The sequence below is a fragment of the Hyperolius riggenbachi genome, chromosome 8 (assembly GCF_040937935.1).
Source record: "Hyperolius riggenbachi isolate aHypRig1 chromosome 8, aHypRig1.pri, whole genome shotgun sequence".
Lineage (NCBI taxonomy): Eukaryota > Metazoa > Chordata > Amphibia > Anura > Hyperoliidae > Hyperolius > Hyperolius riggenbachi.
Window position 1 is genome coordinate 65439738 of NC_090653.1, and position 18303 is coordinate 65458040.

Sequence of the window (18303 nt, forward strand, 5' to 3'; positions counted from 1 at the left end):
TTGTGAAGCATGTACAGTAGCACCAGAATCCTGAACACACTGATATAATGATGGCCTTGATACCTTCTTGATTTGGACCTAAGTCCCAGCACTTCTAGCACCAAGCCCTGCTTGACTGTTCATATACTAATTTAATGGCTTCTGTTGGCCACTGTGATGACTGAAGAAAACTTTTGATTGGTGGAGCCTGGGCCCAATAGAGAGTGGGGTAATCAGCTCCAAGACAGTTGGAAGGTCCTCTTCATAGCAGTGCTTCTAAGATAGTGGAGCTTCCTATGAAATGTACTGACAGCACCTTTCTTGCAGCAAAGAGAGCAGGCATTCTGGCAACATTGTTTGGCCACTAGTTGTGATCTGACAGGATCGTGTTTTGTTCAAGTGAAATACATGTCAATAGGTCCCGTCAAGCGTGCTTGGCACAGACATACTTCTGAAAACAGGCAAGTGCACTATAGGGTATATACACATTTCAAAACCCTAAGAAACAGTATTAGATCAAGAGTCAGGAGGCCCTCACAGCTTACCGTAATGTGAGTCTTATCCAAATATCCCATAATTACGTACAACTAATATCAGTAGATTTGCAGCACCTACTGGAAAGGTTACTGATAGAGATATCGATTGGAAGAGTCACCAGTTGTGTTGGGATTTGGCCACCTGTTTAAGCCCTTCAGCTGCATTAAGATGTTGCTGACTTAGGCCTCTTGCACACTGCATGCATTTCCAATTCCGATTCCGCTTTTTAATCGGTTTTTACCTCCGATTTCGATTCAGATTTTTAATCTTTACTGCATGCTGCGTTTTTTGATCAGTTTTTCTGTTGAATGTATTCAGGAAAAATTCAGGAATCGAAAATCGGAATCGAAAACAGAATCGGAATCAGAATCAGAAAACTGATTTGCAGTGTGCAGGGAGCCTTAGACTGCAAACATAGCTTTGGAAAACTTTGGTTTACAGAATCATAAGCACACGCCAATGATTGTGAGATCGGAACCCACCAAGTTACGATCTTTATAGCCCCACATCCCTGTTAAACTCCCTCGTGATATGATTATTTCCGGATTTTAGTGTATGAAAGCGGTGCAATTCTTTCATGTGCTTTTAGACCCTAAAATCATACTGACAGACAGATCTGCAGCAGCCCTGTACATTATTCACCTCCCATGGATCCAGCTCGGGGTTACCGCTCTGAGCTTCGGATTACTGTCCCGAGCCTGACTCGAGATTACCACCAAGGAGGTTATTAAAAGACATGCAAACTAGCCATGGTTTTGTGGAGGTGGACACATTTCCTATTTCAGAAACCTAGGCAACATATGTGGAAATTAGCACCATTTTCCTCTTTTTTGGTGGCCTGTTGGCAACGAGTAATAGAAGGTTGGAGTATGCCTGCCACAAGTCTGGTGGGAGCATACAGGGGAAGGGGTAGCATGGGAAAGAACAGAGCCTTGATGGCTGCATATGTTTATACTGCATTGAGGAGTACAAAGCTGGCAGTGGCAGTAGCGTGACCAATACTAATATCAACTGGTGCAATGGTTATCATTTGTCTGACTTAGGGCCCTTTTACACTTAATCAGTTGCTCTCAGTTAAAACAGAAAGAAAACTGATTTTCAAAGTAATGCCCATGTTTTCCTATGGCACCTTTCACACTTAACGCGGTTTAACTGAAATATTCTTCCCAATGCACTGCTATGGAAAAAACACGTACCAACGCGCACTAACGCGTACCAACGCACACTAACGCATACCAACTGATTAAGTGTAAAAGGGCCCTTACCCGACACTTTACAGTGTACGGCCAACTTAAATCAGACTATTGGCTGAAAACAGATTGTGGTCACTTTCGAAGGACAAAAAGTTTTACTGGGTAGAAATTGTATTACTATTTAATACCCAGTCTAATGAGACCTGATGGACCCATTTTAGTAATGCAGTGCACATTACAAGAGCTGGCCTGTAATTGCATCATCAAGGTCGACTGTAGCGCTTTTTTTTATTTATGCATAAGAAGCAATGTTAGCAGTATTGGTCAATTTGGCATAGATATAGCATTTATACTATAGATGAAAAATGTACAAGAATTCATAGTTCATGGACATTGTTAGAGACCACTGCTTACATGAACCTACAAAAGCAGTGAAACAATCTGCAATAGGGAAACTACTCACGCAATCAATACATCTAAAAATGAGTGTCAAGAAAATAAAGAGAAAGACTCTACAGAGCTGTAAAAGAAAACCTGGTAATGAGAAGAGTAGGGATTAAATGTGTAATGTAACTTGATGAAGGCTTCCTAGAGAGAAACCTAAAAAAAAGCACATATATTTGATGACAGAAATTTTGACTACCATTATATGCACAACTATGACCAAAAACAAGCAGCAGACAAATACAAAACGCTGACTACTAAGACCCACAGCAGCAGAGACATGGACTTTACCTCATTTCCCATCTCTACGGTGTTTGCCAACATCTCCTGCAGAGCTCGGACTGACAGAGACTGCTCCAGCACAAAGCAGCAAATGGCCAGGTCCGGAGGACAACTCTGGAAGAGAATACAGTTAATGGTTATTACAAGAAATTGTGCCGTTAGCTCATACAGAGGATTGAACTGGGAAACTTCAAAAATGTATAAACAAAAAGTATCGGGATCAAGGGCTGGTTCGCATGGATGCTTGGAGGGCAGTAAAAGACGGCTGTGGCGGTCATCGTTGAGCAATGTCTATGCAAATGAATGGAAAGCCGTCGGTACGCTTGCTTCCCACCGTTTACGCTAACACCAGGTTTCAGTCCCAATTTTTCCTGTCTGGCGCTGAGGCGATCCTGGTAACAACAGGATGCTTTCAAGATCTTTAACTGCCACACTTCTGTTTACCTCACGTGGGCCAAAAGCAACAATCACTGGGAAGCGCTGCGGAAAGCCGACACACGTGTGCAGGAAAGCATTTGAAATTAGATGCCGGGCTGCTGGTTCCGATGCCCATCTGATCCAGCCCTGGAACCGGACTAAAACTATAAACAGCTAAACTATACATAAGACCGTGATTCTCATATATATGTGAAAAAATAAGTATGAGACGAGAATAGTGGGAATACAAACAAGGAGTACCATAAAGAATGAAGAAACATAATGATTAAATAACAACGCTAGTCAGATAGTTGAGATTATATCACCAAAAAAGCACCTGAGCTTTTTATATTCTTTTTCTTTCATTTTAATAATTTTTTTCGTTTCAGGGTCCTTTTACAAGTGCGGTGTGGAAGCGGTGCGATACAGAATGATCGCACCACGGCTTAACCTCCCTAGCGGTATTGATAGATATACACGTCAATACAAAACATGCTGTGAACAGAATTGACGTGCATACACATCAGTACTCTCCTGCACTGTATACCAGACCAGAGGTGCCCATTAGGTAGATCACGATCTACCGGTAGATCCCGAAGGATTTCATGGTAGATCCCGACCCCCCTACAGTTTCCATTCTGTATATATAAATGTGCTCCTAAAATTGTACAAGGGTCGATCATTTGGACTTGCACATTTTTTAAAGTAGCTCACAAGCCGAAAAAGTGTGGGCACCTCTGTACCAGACCCGTGCTTGACACATTTTGGCTAGTTACAGGAAACAAAAAGGTTATGAAAATGAATTGGATCACTTTTTGCACAGAAATCCTGGGGAAATTGAGCGCCAGGAAGGTTAAAAGTCACAACGCGTGTTATAGCCGCTGCGCGACTAAAGAGAAAAATGATTAATATGCGACTTCCGATGCACTTCTGGAAGTCGCAGGGTAACGCACTGCAGCTTGTGCATTGCCTCTCAGGCGCCCGGAGCACGTCCGTCGCACCACAGGCAATAGAGGATGTCCCAAAGATTTTCTGTTTTCAAAGTTTTTATTGAAATTTTTAAATTTTTAACAACTCAAATTGTACATCAAGATATATATAACAAGGCAAGGAAGTAGGGAGAGCTTGTACAAATATCTTTATCTTATAGCTGGATCTAATAGGAAGGGACAGGCAGGATAACCAGCAGGTTGATATAGCAAACATTAGAGTAGTTTGAAGTGTATATACTACTGTCAGGTTGGAAATTGTTGTGAGCCCACAGAGGACTAAGTCCAGCTATCTGGGGCTTGCTGATGAGGAATCAGGGGTTTAGGGGAGGAGGGAGCCCCATCAGGGCAAAATTGTATGGATACCTTCCCGGCCACCCCCCATTCAGCAATGGACAGGCAGGACAGGAAGGATTGTGGTCATAAGCGTCCGTGGGTAAGAGATGGAGAAAAAGGAAACCGAAAGAAAAGGGAGAGAGAAGTAGCAAAGAGAGAAGCTAAGGAGGGGGAAAGAGAAAAAGAGGAGGGGACAGAGACAGGGGTCCACCTTACAGTCTTGTAATGGAAGTTGTCTCCAGACTTGGATGCTCTAAACGGATCCAGGGGTCCCAGATTTTTTCAAATTTCGTTTGGGTGTCCCTAAGGATGCTAATGAGGCGCTCATTTACCATTATTGAGTTTATTCTCGATTTCACTTCGTTAATGGTGACTGAAGGTTTCCTCCAGTTCCGGGCTATTGTCATAGTAGCTGCTGAGAGTACGACAGAGGCTAATTTATTCTGTGTGGAGGTTAAGGAGCTAATCTTTGCGTGTAATAAAGCTTGCCAAGGATCTCTATGGATTGGCTGATGAAAGAGGGAAGAAAGTAGTTTATATATTTGGCACCAGAAGCGGTTGAGCCGTGGACAAGTCCACCAAATGTGAAGCATGTCGCCGGGCAGCCTGCAGCCCCGAAAGCAAAAGGGATTGGCGGAGGGGAATACTTTGGCTATACGGGTCGGGACGAGATACCATCGTGTCATTACCTTATAGGCAGACTCGACTATATGTAGGTTGCTGGAGCAGCTGGAGACTCTGCTCCAGATGTCCAGCCAGTCTTCTCTATCCTTAGGGCTAGCGAGATCTGTTTCCCATCTAGAGGCGTAGGGGTGTGTTGTCGGGGAAGACGGGCGTGTCAAAAAGCCATATAATCTGGAGATCAGGCCTTTAGTATTAGGACTATGCATACAAATGTTTTCGTAAGGTGTAGCAGTGTAAGGGGGGTCTTTATCTCGAATGAGAGGTGTGATCCAATGTCTCAATTGTAAATATCGAAAGAATTCCCCGGGGGGAGCACAAAATCTTTCCTGTAAACCAGGCCAGGAAAGAAAACCTCTAGGCGTGAGGAGGTGTGTGACATTGGTGAGACCGTTCGTGCTCCACCAGGAAAATGCCTTTGGGTCGTTTAGGCCCGGAGGGAATAAAGGGTTGTTGATCAGTGGCAGCAAAGGGAGGAAAGGAGACTGAAGGTTAGCCGAATAACGGACTGAGTCCCACACTCTAAGGCCGTGAGCCAGAGGGGGGCTTAATGAGGGTGGTCTCATTTTTGGAGGGAGCCATAGTAAAGTGCTGGGTAGTGGGGGGGCACACCAGGGTATCTCTATGAATACCCAGAGAGGAGTATCTTGTGTCTGGAATAGGCGGGTGAGTTGGGCTATGGTTGCTGCCTGGTAGTAAGAGGAAAGCTTAGGAACCCCCAGGCCCCCATCTAATTTATGGGCAAACAGAGTCGCCCTGCAGACTCTGGGACCTTTGCGACCCCACACAAAGTCCATGATTTTCTTTTGGAAGATACCTAAATAGTGGCTTGGCACTTGGACCGGGAGAGTGCGGAAGAAATAGAGAAGCTTTGGCAGGTAGGACATTTTGATCGCATTGATCCTACCTAGCCATGATAGGGGGGAATGAGACCACCTATCGGTCAGGGCAGAAAGTGTTTTTAATAGCGGGGGGTAGTTGGCAGAGAAAAGTGAGGCATAGTGGGTGGTAAGGGTGACACCCAGGTAGGGCAGGGACTGAACCCATTGAAGGGGGCAAGAGCTCCTCAGCTGGTCAAGGTCTGTGGGGGATAGGGATATTCCCATAGCTTTAGATTTCTCTATGTTTATTTGCAGGCCTGAGACCTGGGCAAAGTAAGTAAAGGCTTGGAGGGCTTCTGGGATGGATGTGTGGGGTTGTGTTAACATAAGCAGAGTATCATCTGCGAACATGAGAAGTTTATGGGATAGGCCTGCGTATTCTATTCCTTGGATAGCCGTTTTGTCGCGTAGATAGCAAGCAAAAGGCTCCAGGGCAAGGATAAAAAGCAAGGGGGACAACGGGCAGCCTTGTCTGGTCCCCCGATTGATATCAAAAGTTTGAGAGGAGTGGCCAAAAAATCTTACCGAGGCTGTAGGGCCAGCGTACATTCCTTGGATCCAGTTCAAAAAGGTAGCATCTAAGCCCCATTTCTGGAGGGCGAGTTTCAAATAGGACCACGAGAGAGTGTCAAAGGCCTTAAATATGTCTAAGGATAAGGCCACCCCAGGGATTTTATTTGTTTGAAGGTAGTGGGTTAGGAGGATAGCCCTTCTAGTGCCGTCTTCGGCCTGCCTGCCTGGGACGAAGCCAATCTGGTCTCTGTGGATTAGGGATGGGAGGATTTTATTCAGTCTTAGCGCTAGGATTTTGCCTAATATTTTGAAATCTATGTTAATAAGGGAGATAGGGCGAAATTGATGGACTGCATGGTGTTCCTGTTCTATCTTAGGAACCATGGAAATGTAAGCCATTAGCATGGATCTAGGGGGGGATCCGCCTTCCCGGATTTCGTTGTAGCACTTCGCTAGTTCTGGGGCCAGTGAGTCTGATAGTTTTTTATAATAAAGAGCTGAGAACCCGTCCGGGCCAGGAGTCTTATTGGGCTTCAACGTTTTGATAGCTGATTGAACTTCAGCTGCCGATATAGGGGCACTCAAACTGGTAATGGAGTCTTGGCTTAGTTTTGGGAGTGTAATTTGGTCTAAAAAGTCCCGGATGGCTGTATCAGAAACATTGGGGGTGTTAGCGTATAGGTCCGACAAGAATTTCTCAAAGCAGTCAACAATCTTACGAGGGTTAGCAGTGATCTGTCCTGAGGAGTTGCGGATTTTAAGCATAGTGAAATGAGGGGGCCTATTTTTAAGACATTTGGCTAGGAGAGACAATGGCTTATTGGCGTTGTAATAATAAAATTGTCTTCGCCATCTAAGTTGTTGTTCTACCTTATCCGTTAGTAGTAAGTCTAATTCTATGCCAATGCGGTCTTTGATGATCTTATTGATACGTGTCGGTGTTTGTTTCCATTCCTGTTCCGCTCGGCCCAGCTTTGCAGTCAGTTCCTCTATTTTTTGGTTGCGGCGTTTTTTAAGGCCGCTAGCGATTCCTATTAATATTCCACGTATAGTAGCTTTGTGAGCCTCCCATAGGGTGAAAGGTGAGGATACAGAGCCCGCATTATCGGCAAAGTATTCCTCGACCTTCTCCTTCAATTGGTCGGTAATATCTGCTCTGGAGAGCAGAGAGTCATTTAAACGCCATTTAAATGATCGATTGATCGGAAGCGTAGCGGAACAACAAATGGAAACCGGGGAGTGATCTGACCAAGGAGTTGTATGTATTTTGGCTGCTGGCACTAGGTGGAGGCAAGTCTGCTGCACGAAGATGTGGTCGATCCTGCTGAAGCTGTCGTGAGCATTGGAGTAAAAGGTGAAGTCTTTGGTAGAGGGGTTGAGTTCCCGCCAGATGTCTACATAGCCATAGTGGTCTAGGAGTTCTTTAATTTTGGCTCCGTGTGGATCTTTAAGTTCTGCAGTGGAGTTAGAGCTATGAGGTCTTTGCCTGTCTATCTTGGGGTTAAGTGTGGCGTTGGTATCGCCTGTGATTATGATTTGACCTAAGCCATGCTGAGAAAGGACTTGTAGAAAGTGGGAGTAGAAGTTGGATTGATGTGCATTGGGAGCGTAATATGTAGCAAAAGTGACCTCTCTGTCATATATTGTACCGAGTAAGATAAGGTATCTGCCAGTGGGGTCAGCTATATGTTTTGTGTAATTGAATGGGAAGTTCTTCTTAAAGGCGATTAAGACTCCACGTACTTTCGTGCGGGCACAGGCAAAAAAGGCTGTGGGATAGTGACGATTCAGGTATTTAGGGCAGGTGGGTTGGTCTAGTCTAGTCTCTTGTAAACAAACAACATCTGCTTGGCAAGCTTTATAATAGGTAAACGCTTTAGAACGTTTATGTGGGGAACCGAATCCCTGGACGTTATGAGAAAAGATTTTAAAAAAGGGAGAAGTCATGGAGGGTTGATTTCAAAGCTTGATGCGGTGTAGAGAGCTGCAAGGTGGAGACCCTGGAAAGAGAGGAGGAGCAGCAAAGAGAAAGAAGAAGAAGGAGTGAGGGTGAAAGAGAGTAAAAGAGAAACACGCACACAGTTCCGTGGTAATCCGGGAACTGGGCTGAAAGAAAAGCTTGACCGCGCAGGGGTCAAGAGCAAGAGGACCTCGGGAAAGGAGGAGTCCCACCTAGGTAGTGACTCCGGCCGGGTCATTAGGGGGTATGTGTTGGCCGACTGCTCTGCTGGCTTAAGGGTATTGGACCATCTTAGGTTAAGGCCCCAGCAATGAAGAAGCAAATTTGTCATGAGAAGGGGGGGGGGGGGGGTATTATTAAAGATAAAACGTAGGCTCATATTACGTTATAAATAGGAGTGTGGGACATAGTGTAACTTTTATGGGGAAGAAATCAGAATGATAGCCGTCATCTGACCATTGACACCAAGTAATGTTAGGCTCTGTGCAAGGGGGGGGGGGGGGGGAGGGTGGTAGGGTGAAGGAGGGGGGATGATCTATTGCGTCAGGTTGAGATAGTAAGCGGGGGTAGTACCCACAATGCGGTGCGTCAGGAGTTATTGTTATTGTTAGGAGCAGGTCTAATTTGGTGTGCAAGGTACCAGGTGCATTCGGCTGGGTCTTGTGGGCAAAGATGATAGATGTTGCGTAAGGGGATAACGCTCTCTGGTGGGGGGTATTTGCCAGGGCTGGGGAGGCAGAACCTGGGCATTCCATGGTTTCTCATGGTGGGGAGGGCCGTTTAATACGCAGTGTGTTAGGGGCTAAAGAATAAATATAACGATTAGTGTCTATGGAGGGGGTCGTTTGGTAATGGTCAGGCCTGGTTTGATACAAGACAATCACAGGTAAACTACAAATCAAATCCCATGAGCAACAGTTCTTAGGTAGTAGGGAAGGCAAGGGGGGGGGGGGGGGGTGGAGGGGTAGGATGGAATAGGGGGGGGGGGAGGTAGGTAGGGGGGCTTGGGAGGAAGGTGACGGGGGGGGGTGATCCTCTGAAGCAATCAGGTGGACACCCAGGGAACTGGGAGGGGGGGGGGGGGTGAGGAGAACAAGGGAAGGGGGTACAGGAAAACTCGCTGCAGGCATTAATGTTAACATTGTTAATTAGCTGCAAACATTAGCTTAGTAGCGTATAACAACTGACAAAAAACATTGGATCATGACAGGTGATAAATTGAAAATTAAGTGCCTTATATAGCTGCCTGTCAATAACACACCTCAGAAAAGTTCGGCAGAGGTATCATATAAATCCGTAGGTTGAGTGGGTTAGGGAAGGAGGGGGGGGGAGGGGGGGGGAGAGGAGGAGGGATGCGGAGGGTTGCTCAACTGTAAAGACAGTCGGTGGGGAAGGGGTGGGTGTGGGGAAGGGGTCGGGGGAGGGGAGGTGAGGATATTACACATTTTGCTAAGCAAATGAACAGAGGCTAGGCACTTATATGAAAAGTGTTCAGTTGCGCTACAATCTGGAAAACGTTCAAACAAAACAGGTAGCAATAAAGTTCTGAAAAAACAGATCAGAGCATTTAAGATAAAAATAAAAACTGAAAAGTATAACAGTGTTAACTTAGAGTCCGTCCTCCGAGAAATTCCAAGGCCGACTAGCAGCCATTGTGGGGTCATATCAGAGCCCAGGGAGGAGCGGTGACAAACTGTGCCCGAAATGTACAAAAAGAATATTGAATCTTACCCAACCGTATGGCAAAAAAAAAAAAAAAAAAAATCCATCGTAAGATCTGTGTTCAGATGGCAAAGTCTGTCCGCGGAGTACGGAAATGCAGAGGCGGAATAGGTGATCCAAGCAGAACCGTAGGCCTGGGCAAAACACCAACAGGGTATAACAGTGGGCCTACAGGCAATCTAAAATGCGAAAGCTTGGAAATCTTGAGTGCAGTGCATGCTAGCTGGAGGATATTCCCAAACGAGGAAAGTCCGCACAAGGTAGATAAAGAAGCGGGGACGGCACATCTTCATGTGGGGGAAGCATTCCGAGCAGCCGGGGCAGATTGAGACGATTTCCTGGAGGGAGAGTCGCGCTGCCAAGTATTCTGTGAGGCCGGTGGGCGCCGGGGTGAAGTGCCGGCAGCGTGCGCGGTAGTATCCGATGGTAGGGTTAGATGAAGGCGCTCAAACAGCTGCTGCGCCTCATCGGGTGAAGAGACGGTATGTGATTTTCCCGACAGCAGAAAGATTAGTTTAAACGGGAATCCCCACTTGTACTTGATGCTTTGGGCCCGCAGTGCTGTAGTGTAGGTCTTCATTAGTCTGCGCTTCTGAATGGTAATAGGAGCCAGGTCTGCAAAGATTTGGTACGGGCGGTCTTGGAAGTGTAACGGTTCCTTCTCTCTCGCAGCTTGCAGGATCATTTCCTTAGTACGATAAAACGTAAATTTGATGATTACATCCCGAGGGGAGCCATCCGGTCTTTTGGGCCCCAACGCTCGGTGGATCCTGTCAAACTCTAGGCGGTCGATGGGAATATTCGGAGTAAGCTCCTGAAACATTGCAGTAGCGGTGGAATTCAGATCCAAGATGGTCTCCGGCAGCCCGCGTATTCTAAGGTTTCCGCGACGGGATCGATTTTCTGAATCTTCTAGGCGTAATTTGGTGTCAGCTAGCTCGGATTTAACCTCCGTTAGCTCCTTGTCGTGAGCATCGACCACCGTTGCAGTTTTTTCATAGCGCTCCTCGAATTCCGCCATATGGGAGGTGAGGTCTCTGACTTCTTTTTTAAGTTGTTGAGCTAGTTTAGTGGCTACTGCATTCAGCTCTGTATGGAGGAGAGTCTTGAACTTGTCCAGAAGAAGGGCGTCCTTCGGGGTCCAATCTAAAGCTGGGTCTGAGGAGGAGTACTCCGATCTCCTGGCTCTGGTGTGAGGTCTGGAGGCTATTGTCATATCTGAATGTGAGGAGGAGGCCGAGGACGCCATGCTTCTTGGGCCTTTGTGACGCCGTGAAGAGGTTGGCTGAGAGTGGGGTGATCCCTCTCTGGATCTCTCTGAGGTACGGCCCATCGCTGCTCCGGTATCTTGGGGTGTCGTAGAGGGCAGAAAGGGGTGAGGGTTGGTACTCAGTAAGCTGGGGCAGTTAGCTATAGCAGTCGGCCACGCTGAGCGAAGCTAGAAAGCGGCCATCTCTCTAGCGCGCCAGCCACGCCCCCTCGTCCCAAAGATTTTAATGGCTTTTGGGGAATGGAGACAAGGGGAGGCTGGCACTGCTTTTAACACTTTACTAACATATATAATGCACTTGCAGTTCAGTGTTCAGATGGAGCAATATGTAGGCGCCAAGTAAGAGGATCCTTGCGGACAACCGTTTCGTGCCGTTGGCACTTGTTCACCGCTGGATCAGTACTGGATCTGTACAGATACAGCAGTGAACAAGCACCATATGTAGAGTGAACACCGCTACATCTCACCACACTCCACGACAGTGCACGACCTGGTCAGCAAGTCCAATAATCATGAGCAAAAAGAAATGGTCCGCACTTGTCAATGAAGGTTTCCTTTATTGTTGGACATATCCAAAACATCTGAGGCAAACATCAGATAGCTGACATGTTTCGGACTAACTGTCCTTAATCATAGCTAACAGAGTAATGACCATCTGGACATATAAATAGTGTCTGCACAAGGTTACCGCCCCCAGGTCCCACCCGCACGGGCGGAGTCACCTGAGCAGGTGCAGAATAAAAACACATATGCAAATATACAAAAATAAAATTACATGAAATGTAAAGTGAAAACTATTTATAAAACAAGGAACAGCGTTCTCAGATTTAAGACAAACAAATAATAAGGGGTATACATGCAGAGAGCAAGGAGAGGAAAAAAAAAAAAAAAAAAAAAAATCATGTAATAGTGGTGAGGTCCCATCTGGCATTTAAGCCATGTGGGATTCTAGTATTTAGTTCAAATATCCACTCGGCTTCTCTCCGTAATAATTTTTTGCGCAGGTCGCCGCCTCTTGTGGACGGCATGACTCTCTCTATACCACAATATGAAAAATTAGTCATATCCCCCCTGTGGACTTCCCGAAAATGTTTCGCCACATTACTGATGTGAGAGGTATGCCAACCTGCACCCAAGTAATGTTCCGCTATCCTCTCCCTCAAGGGCCGGGTGGTGCACCCCACATACTGCAGGGAACAAACCCCACAGGTAATGAGGTACACCACATATCTAGTACCACAGTTAATGAACTGTTTGATGTTGTAACTTCGGCCCGTTGAGAGAGAGACGGCGACTTTGGCACTGCCATGTACACAACAATATCTGCAGGTCGGCACACCACATCTGAAGGAGCCGACAGTTGACAACCACGTTCTACAGGTGGACCCAGAGTTAAATAGACTAGGGGACAACATCTGTCCCAAAGTTGGCGCTCTTCTACTAGAAAACCTGACTCCGTTTTGTAAAACTGGTGTGAGGCCACTGTCCGCCTGTAAGACCGGAAGGTATTTAGCAACTATATCAACAACTTTCTTGTATTCAGATGAATACATTGTGACAAAGGTGGGTCTGGAGGGTTCTAATTGATGGGGTTCTGGAGTATTAACTAAGTCGATTCTAGATCTCCTGTCCACTCTGGATCTACCCCGTTTAATGCACCATCCTGGATACCTCCTTTCCTTAAGGCGAGCTTCCACCACATTCAATTCGTGTTCTAAATTGCAAGAGTCGGAACAATTCCGCTTCGCTCTTACAAATTCGCCCACAGGTATGCCACGTATGGTGTGGGCAGGATGGCAACTGTCTGCCCTCAAAACAGTGTTACCACTACATGGCTTTCTGTAGGTAGTAGTCACAATTACGCCCTGAATGGGGTCACCTCTAAGAGTCAAATCAAGATAGCTAATGGAATCCTCACCCACGGAGTAAGTAAACTGTAAGTTCTGGTTGTTGCTACCAAAATATTCAACCAGAGACCTGACCTCCGCACTATTGCCATTCCATATGATTAACAGGTCGTCGATGTACCTCCCGTACCACACAACACTTTCCAGCAGACGACAGGCTCCCCCAAACAAATAGCGCTCCTCCCACCATCCCATGTAAAGATTAGCAAGGGACGGTGAGAATTTGGCGCCCATGGAGGCGCCTTGCCTCTGGAGGAAGAACCTGCCGTCAAACATGAAGTAATTGTGGGCCAGGAGGTACTCGACGGCCATCAAAATGAATGTGCAGAGGTCGGCTGGATAATCTGCATAACGGGTAAGATGGAACTCCAGGGATTGAAGTGCCAGGTCATGTGGGATACAAGAATACAAGGACTTTACATCAATGGTTACCCACGAGTAATTGTCCTGCCATTGGAAATCTTCCAAGCTGGCTAGTAAATGTTTTGTATCCTTCACATAACCCGGCAATCGCCTAACAAGGGGCTGTAGCAGAGAGTCGACCCAACAACCCAGGCGCTCGCCCAGAGAGCCAATGCCCGCCACTATGGGTCGCCCCTCTGGAGGATAGCCCGGCTTGTGGATCTTTGGCAAGTGGTGAAAGATGGGCACAACAGGAGATTTAACCCCCAAATATTCCGACATTTTATGATCAAATATTCCCATACTTTCACCACAAGATAGGAGGCTGAATAGCTTCTGCTGGAAATCAACAGTGGGGTTGGTCTTCAAGACCATATATGTGTCACTGTCCTCCAATTGCCTTAAAGCCTCATTTCTATACATATCACTGTCGAGAACGACCACCGATCCCCCCTTGTCTGCGTTTCTGATGACAATTTTGTCATTCTTCTGCAGACTCCTGAGGGCTAGTCGCTCCGCAGCAGTGATATTAGATGGACCTGCACCAGTCAAGTTGCCAGCCAAATCAAGGAGATCTTTCTCCACCAAATCTTGGAAATTCTCCACATGCAAAGACCTCTCTGAAATCGGATAAAAATCCGGGTTTCTTATGCCGACTGGTTTGACATCATTCAGAGTCACCATACCCGCGCTATCAGACGACAAAGCGTCTAATGTCCACCTAGCGTGGGTATTGCTGAAGTCCCCGATTTGGGGGATGTCAAAAGTCCGCAGAGAGGGCTGAGCCTGTGAGGAGTCATCCCCTTGATCAAAATGCTTCCTGAGTAACAATGATCTAACAAATTTATTGACATCCAAAAGAGTTTCGAAAACATTCAAGTGGCAAGTAGGTGCAAAAGACAAGCCCTTGGAAAGGATCTTTATTTCAATATCACTTAATACATGTTTAGATAAATTCACCACATTATTGGATTGATCTCCATCATGAGAAGAGGTGGGTAATTTACCACGATTTCTCATACCTGCTCTCCGCGTTTTCCTCCTCTGCCCCCTCCCCTCTTCCTGTGAAACTTGTGCCTCCTGTAATAGGATGGCTGACCCTGCAAGTTTTTTGACCCTGACAGTTGCTCCACATGCTGGCTCCCTGACTGCGGCTGCACCCCTGACTGGGGGTCACCAGCAGGAGCCGCTGGTGCCTCCTGAACAACTGTTGCCTCAGGGGAACTAAAACTGACCTTGCGTTTATTGTGTTTATCACGGGATCGTGATCTCGGTCGATGTGACCCAGGCGATCTTGGGGTACCCTCCCAGCGTCCCCACTCATAAACTACATTTTTAGCGTAGTCCCTAGTATCTCTCATGTATTTTGTGCGTTTTAAATCTGTAATCATGATTTCTAATTTCGCTATGTTATCCAGCATTTTCTTATTCAGAACATTATACATTCCCATATCGTGTGGTTTACTAATGGTACTCTTAATATCATCTACTTTCAATTTTAAATCCATAAGTTTGTTTTCTTCATAAGATATAATAAGGCGCATTAATTTTAACGAACAGTCAGTCAGTATTTCATTCCATTCAATAACAAATTGATCTGAGTACACAGTAGTCGGGACTTTTTTAATTCGGAGTCCTCGAGGGATTATCCCCTCTGCCACATACTGTTTCAAACTAGATAAGTCCCACCATACTTTGGTCTCCTTTGCCAGAGTGTCCTCTAGTTTCAGAAAGGCAGTCCGCAAATGTAAATCAGGATCCAAAACTGACAAATTAGTGTTCCTAGAAAACACTGTAGCAAATTTGTGGCAGCGATCTTGATCGTAGGCAAGACTTCCCAGGGGAATGATATGTTCCTCCCTATTGTTGCTGTTAACCTGGGTGTTACTGCAACTAATGCCAGGCAAGGGTTTCCCAGTGTGTGGGCTGCTAGCTATGGCAAGAGATTGTTCTGGGTAAGCTGGGGAAAAAGACCCATCGTTGATTGTCAGGTCTGTTGTAGGGGGTACATGGGAGGGGGGGACACAGGCAGAGCCACCAAGATCCAAGTTCTCCAGGCAAGGAGCAGTGGTCGCTGCAGCAGAACAGAGTAGAAGATCCCTTACCATCTCTCTGCAGTGCGGCTGGAGTAGTCCATGGATTTCCCCAGACGCCATCGGCATGCTGTGTAGCTGGGGGCAGCGATCCGGTGGGCGTGTCCCAGAATCTGACGTCACTTCCCCCCATGCTGAGTGACCGGCCCAGGAGCCAATGGAGTGTCGGCGGGCGGCCTCTGCTCCGGCGCCGCTGTGTTGCGTTCCCCTCTCCCCCTGCAGCTGTGACCATGCCCTCAAGACAACAGAGGGCCCGGTGCGCGTCTGAGTGGGCTCAGTCGGCGTTCCTCCGCCGCTACGTTCCTCAGCCAGATAATGCAGTTGAGGAGATGGAGAGACGCTGGGGTTCACTTTAGGTCTGTCCGTGGCCGCAGAGGCCTGTTGTGCCACCTGTGTGGAGGTGACCTGGACGACATCAGCACCCACAACTGTCAGATCTTTGGTGGTTTTCGGAGGTCCCTTATGAGAGGCATGAGGTAAGGCAGATGCAGGAGTGTTGCTCCTGAGGGAACGCTGTTCCTTGGTAGCCATAAGAACATACAGATGTTGCGCCCCAATATGATGTAGGAAGTCCTCTCGGAACGTGAGAGAGCAGGTGTGAAGCTTGATACAGGAACTATATGTAGAGTGAACACCGCTACATCTCACCACACTCCACGACAGTGCACGACCTGGTCAGCAAGTCCAATAATCATGAGCAAAAAGAAATGGTCCGCACTTGTCAATGAAGGTTTCCAACATCAAACAGTTCATTAACTGTGGTACTAGATATGTGGTGTACCTCATTACCTGTGGGGTTTGTTCCCTGCAGTATGTGGGGTGCACCACCCGGCCCTTGAGGGAGAGGATAGCGGAACATTACTTGGGTGCAGGTTGGCATACCTCTCACATCAGTAATGTGGCGAAACATTTTCGGGAAGTCCACAGGGGGGATATGACTAATTTTTCATATTGTGGTATAGAGAGAGTCATGCCGTCCACAAGAGGCGGCGACCTGCGCAAAAAATTATTACGGAGAGAAGCCGAGTGGATATTTGAACTAAATACTAGAATCCCACATGGCTTAAATGCCAGATGGGACCTCACCACTATTACATGATTTTTTTTTTTTTTTTTTTTTTCTCTCCTTGCTCTCTGCATGTATACCCCTTATTATTTGTTTGTCTTAAATCTGAGAACGCTGTTCCTTGTTTTATAAATAGTTTTCACTTTACATTTCATGTTATTTTATTTTTGTATATTTGCATATGTGTTTTTATTCTGCACCTGCTCAGGTGACTCCGCCCGTGCGGGTGGGACCTGGGGGCGGTAACCTTGTGCAGACACTATTTATATGTCCAGATGGTCATTACTCTGTTAGCTATGATTAAGGACAGTTAGTCCGAAACATGTCAGCTATCTGATGTTTGCCTCAGATGTTTTGGATATGTCCAACAATAAAGGAAACCTTCATTGACAAGTGCGGACCATTTCTTTTTGCTCAGTGAACAAGCACCAGCGGCCGAAATAGTCATCTGCACGGATCTGCTTATCCGGCACCCACATTGCCGCATATGGCTCCGATGTTATTATTGCTACTTTCTTTGGTCTGTGTGGTTCTTTTTTTCCTTCTTTTTTTGTTTGTTTATTTGTTGTTTTTCCTTGTATGGAAGCTGCAAGCTGGTTGGCAATGTTTGCAGAATGCAAAATAAATGCAAGAAACAGAATCTAACTAGTGCATTGCTTATACAAAGAAGGCTCTTCTTCTATTCAGGAGTTTCACAAAAACATTCCAGACGGCTATGTATTTCAGTCAGGTATTTTATTTGGAAGCTTTTTTTATCTTTAGCAAGTTTCTTTTGTGAGGAATTATGCAAAGAGATTGTAAAAATTGCCATTGCAGATCCTTTGCTAAACGTTCAGTTATGACAAAAACATTAGTATTAATGATGGGGCCATATTGTATACAGTTTACTACACTTCTATACAGCACTGAACTGTCGTGTCTAATGCCCAAACACATACAGCTGTTATTTACTTATTGCACCTGGGGTGTTTTTAAGCATAGGCGAACTAGGCAGAAGCCTCTTGCCTCTTCCCATCTGTAAAATGGAGCTGAAAGTCACACTTTTCAAGCAGTGATTACAGAGACCGTGGAAAACGTGAAGAATGCACTGAGATCAGGGCCAGATTTAGAACTCAGAGGCCGGTAGGCACAGACCGTCTAGCACCCAAAACTCCACCCCTGAACACAGGACACAACCCCAAGTATTGTTAGTGCTTGAGGTTGGTGACATGAGGCAGGGATTAGACTAAGTCCCTGTGGTTAGTGATCTGAGGAGTAGGACCGCCTCTCCCACATAAGGCGCTGGTAGGCACGTGTCTACATGGAAAATCCGTCCCTGACAGAGATACAAGGATACAGCATGAACATTCCTCTAAGCTTACCTTAGGCAGCTTTGCCGCGGGTCCAGCATACTGTAAGCACTCAGATGCTTTGAATTTACTCTAAAATACACTGTTGTGGGTATTCTGACTCTACTCTGTAAAAATTAGTTCCATGCTTGTAATTCAAACTATTGGAGCAAAAAATATAGCAGGCCCATAACATTCATTGTATTAACTATGTTGTACAATAAATTATATTTAGACACTACCACACTAAGACAAAACTTTCTACTATATGATACTTGTAGTATACTGTAACATGAGATGTTT

At 46.1% G+C, this 18303-nt stretch overlaps 1 protein-coding gene across 10 annotated transcripts in view; it reads right to left on the reverse strand.

Moving 5' to 3' along the window:
- Positions 1-18303, reverse strand: part of RYR1 (ryanodine receptor 1) — a 375187-nt gene that overhangs the window by 279994 nt on the left and 76890 nt on the right. For all 10 annotated transcript variants that reach the window (XM_068250552.1, XM_068250553.1, XM_068250548.1 and 7 more), the window contains exon 3: positions 2445-2549. In XM_068250552.1, coding sequence (XP_068106653.1) covers positions 2445-2549 — 105 coding nt within the window. The remainder of the gene's footprint in view (positions 1-2444; positions 2550-18303) is intronic.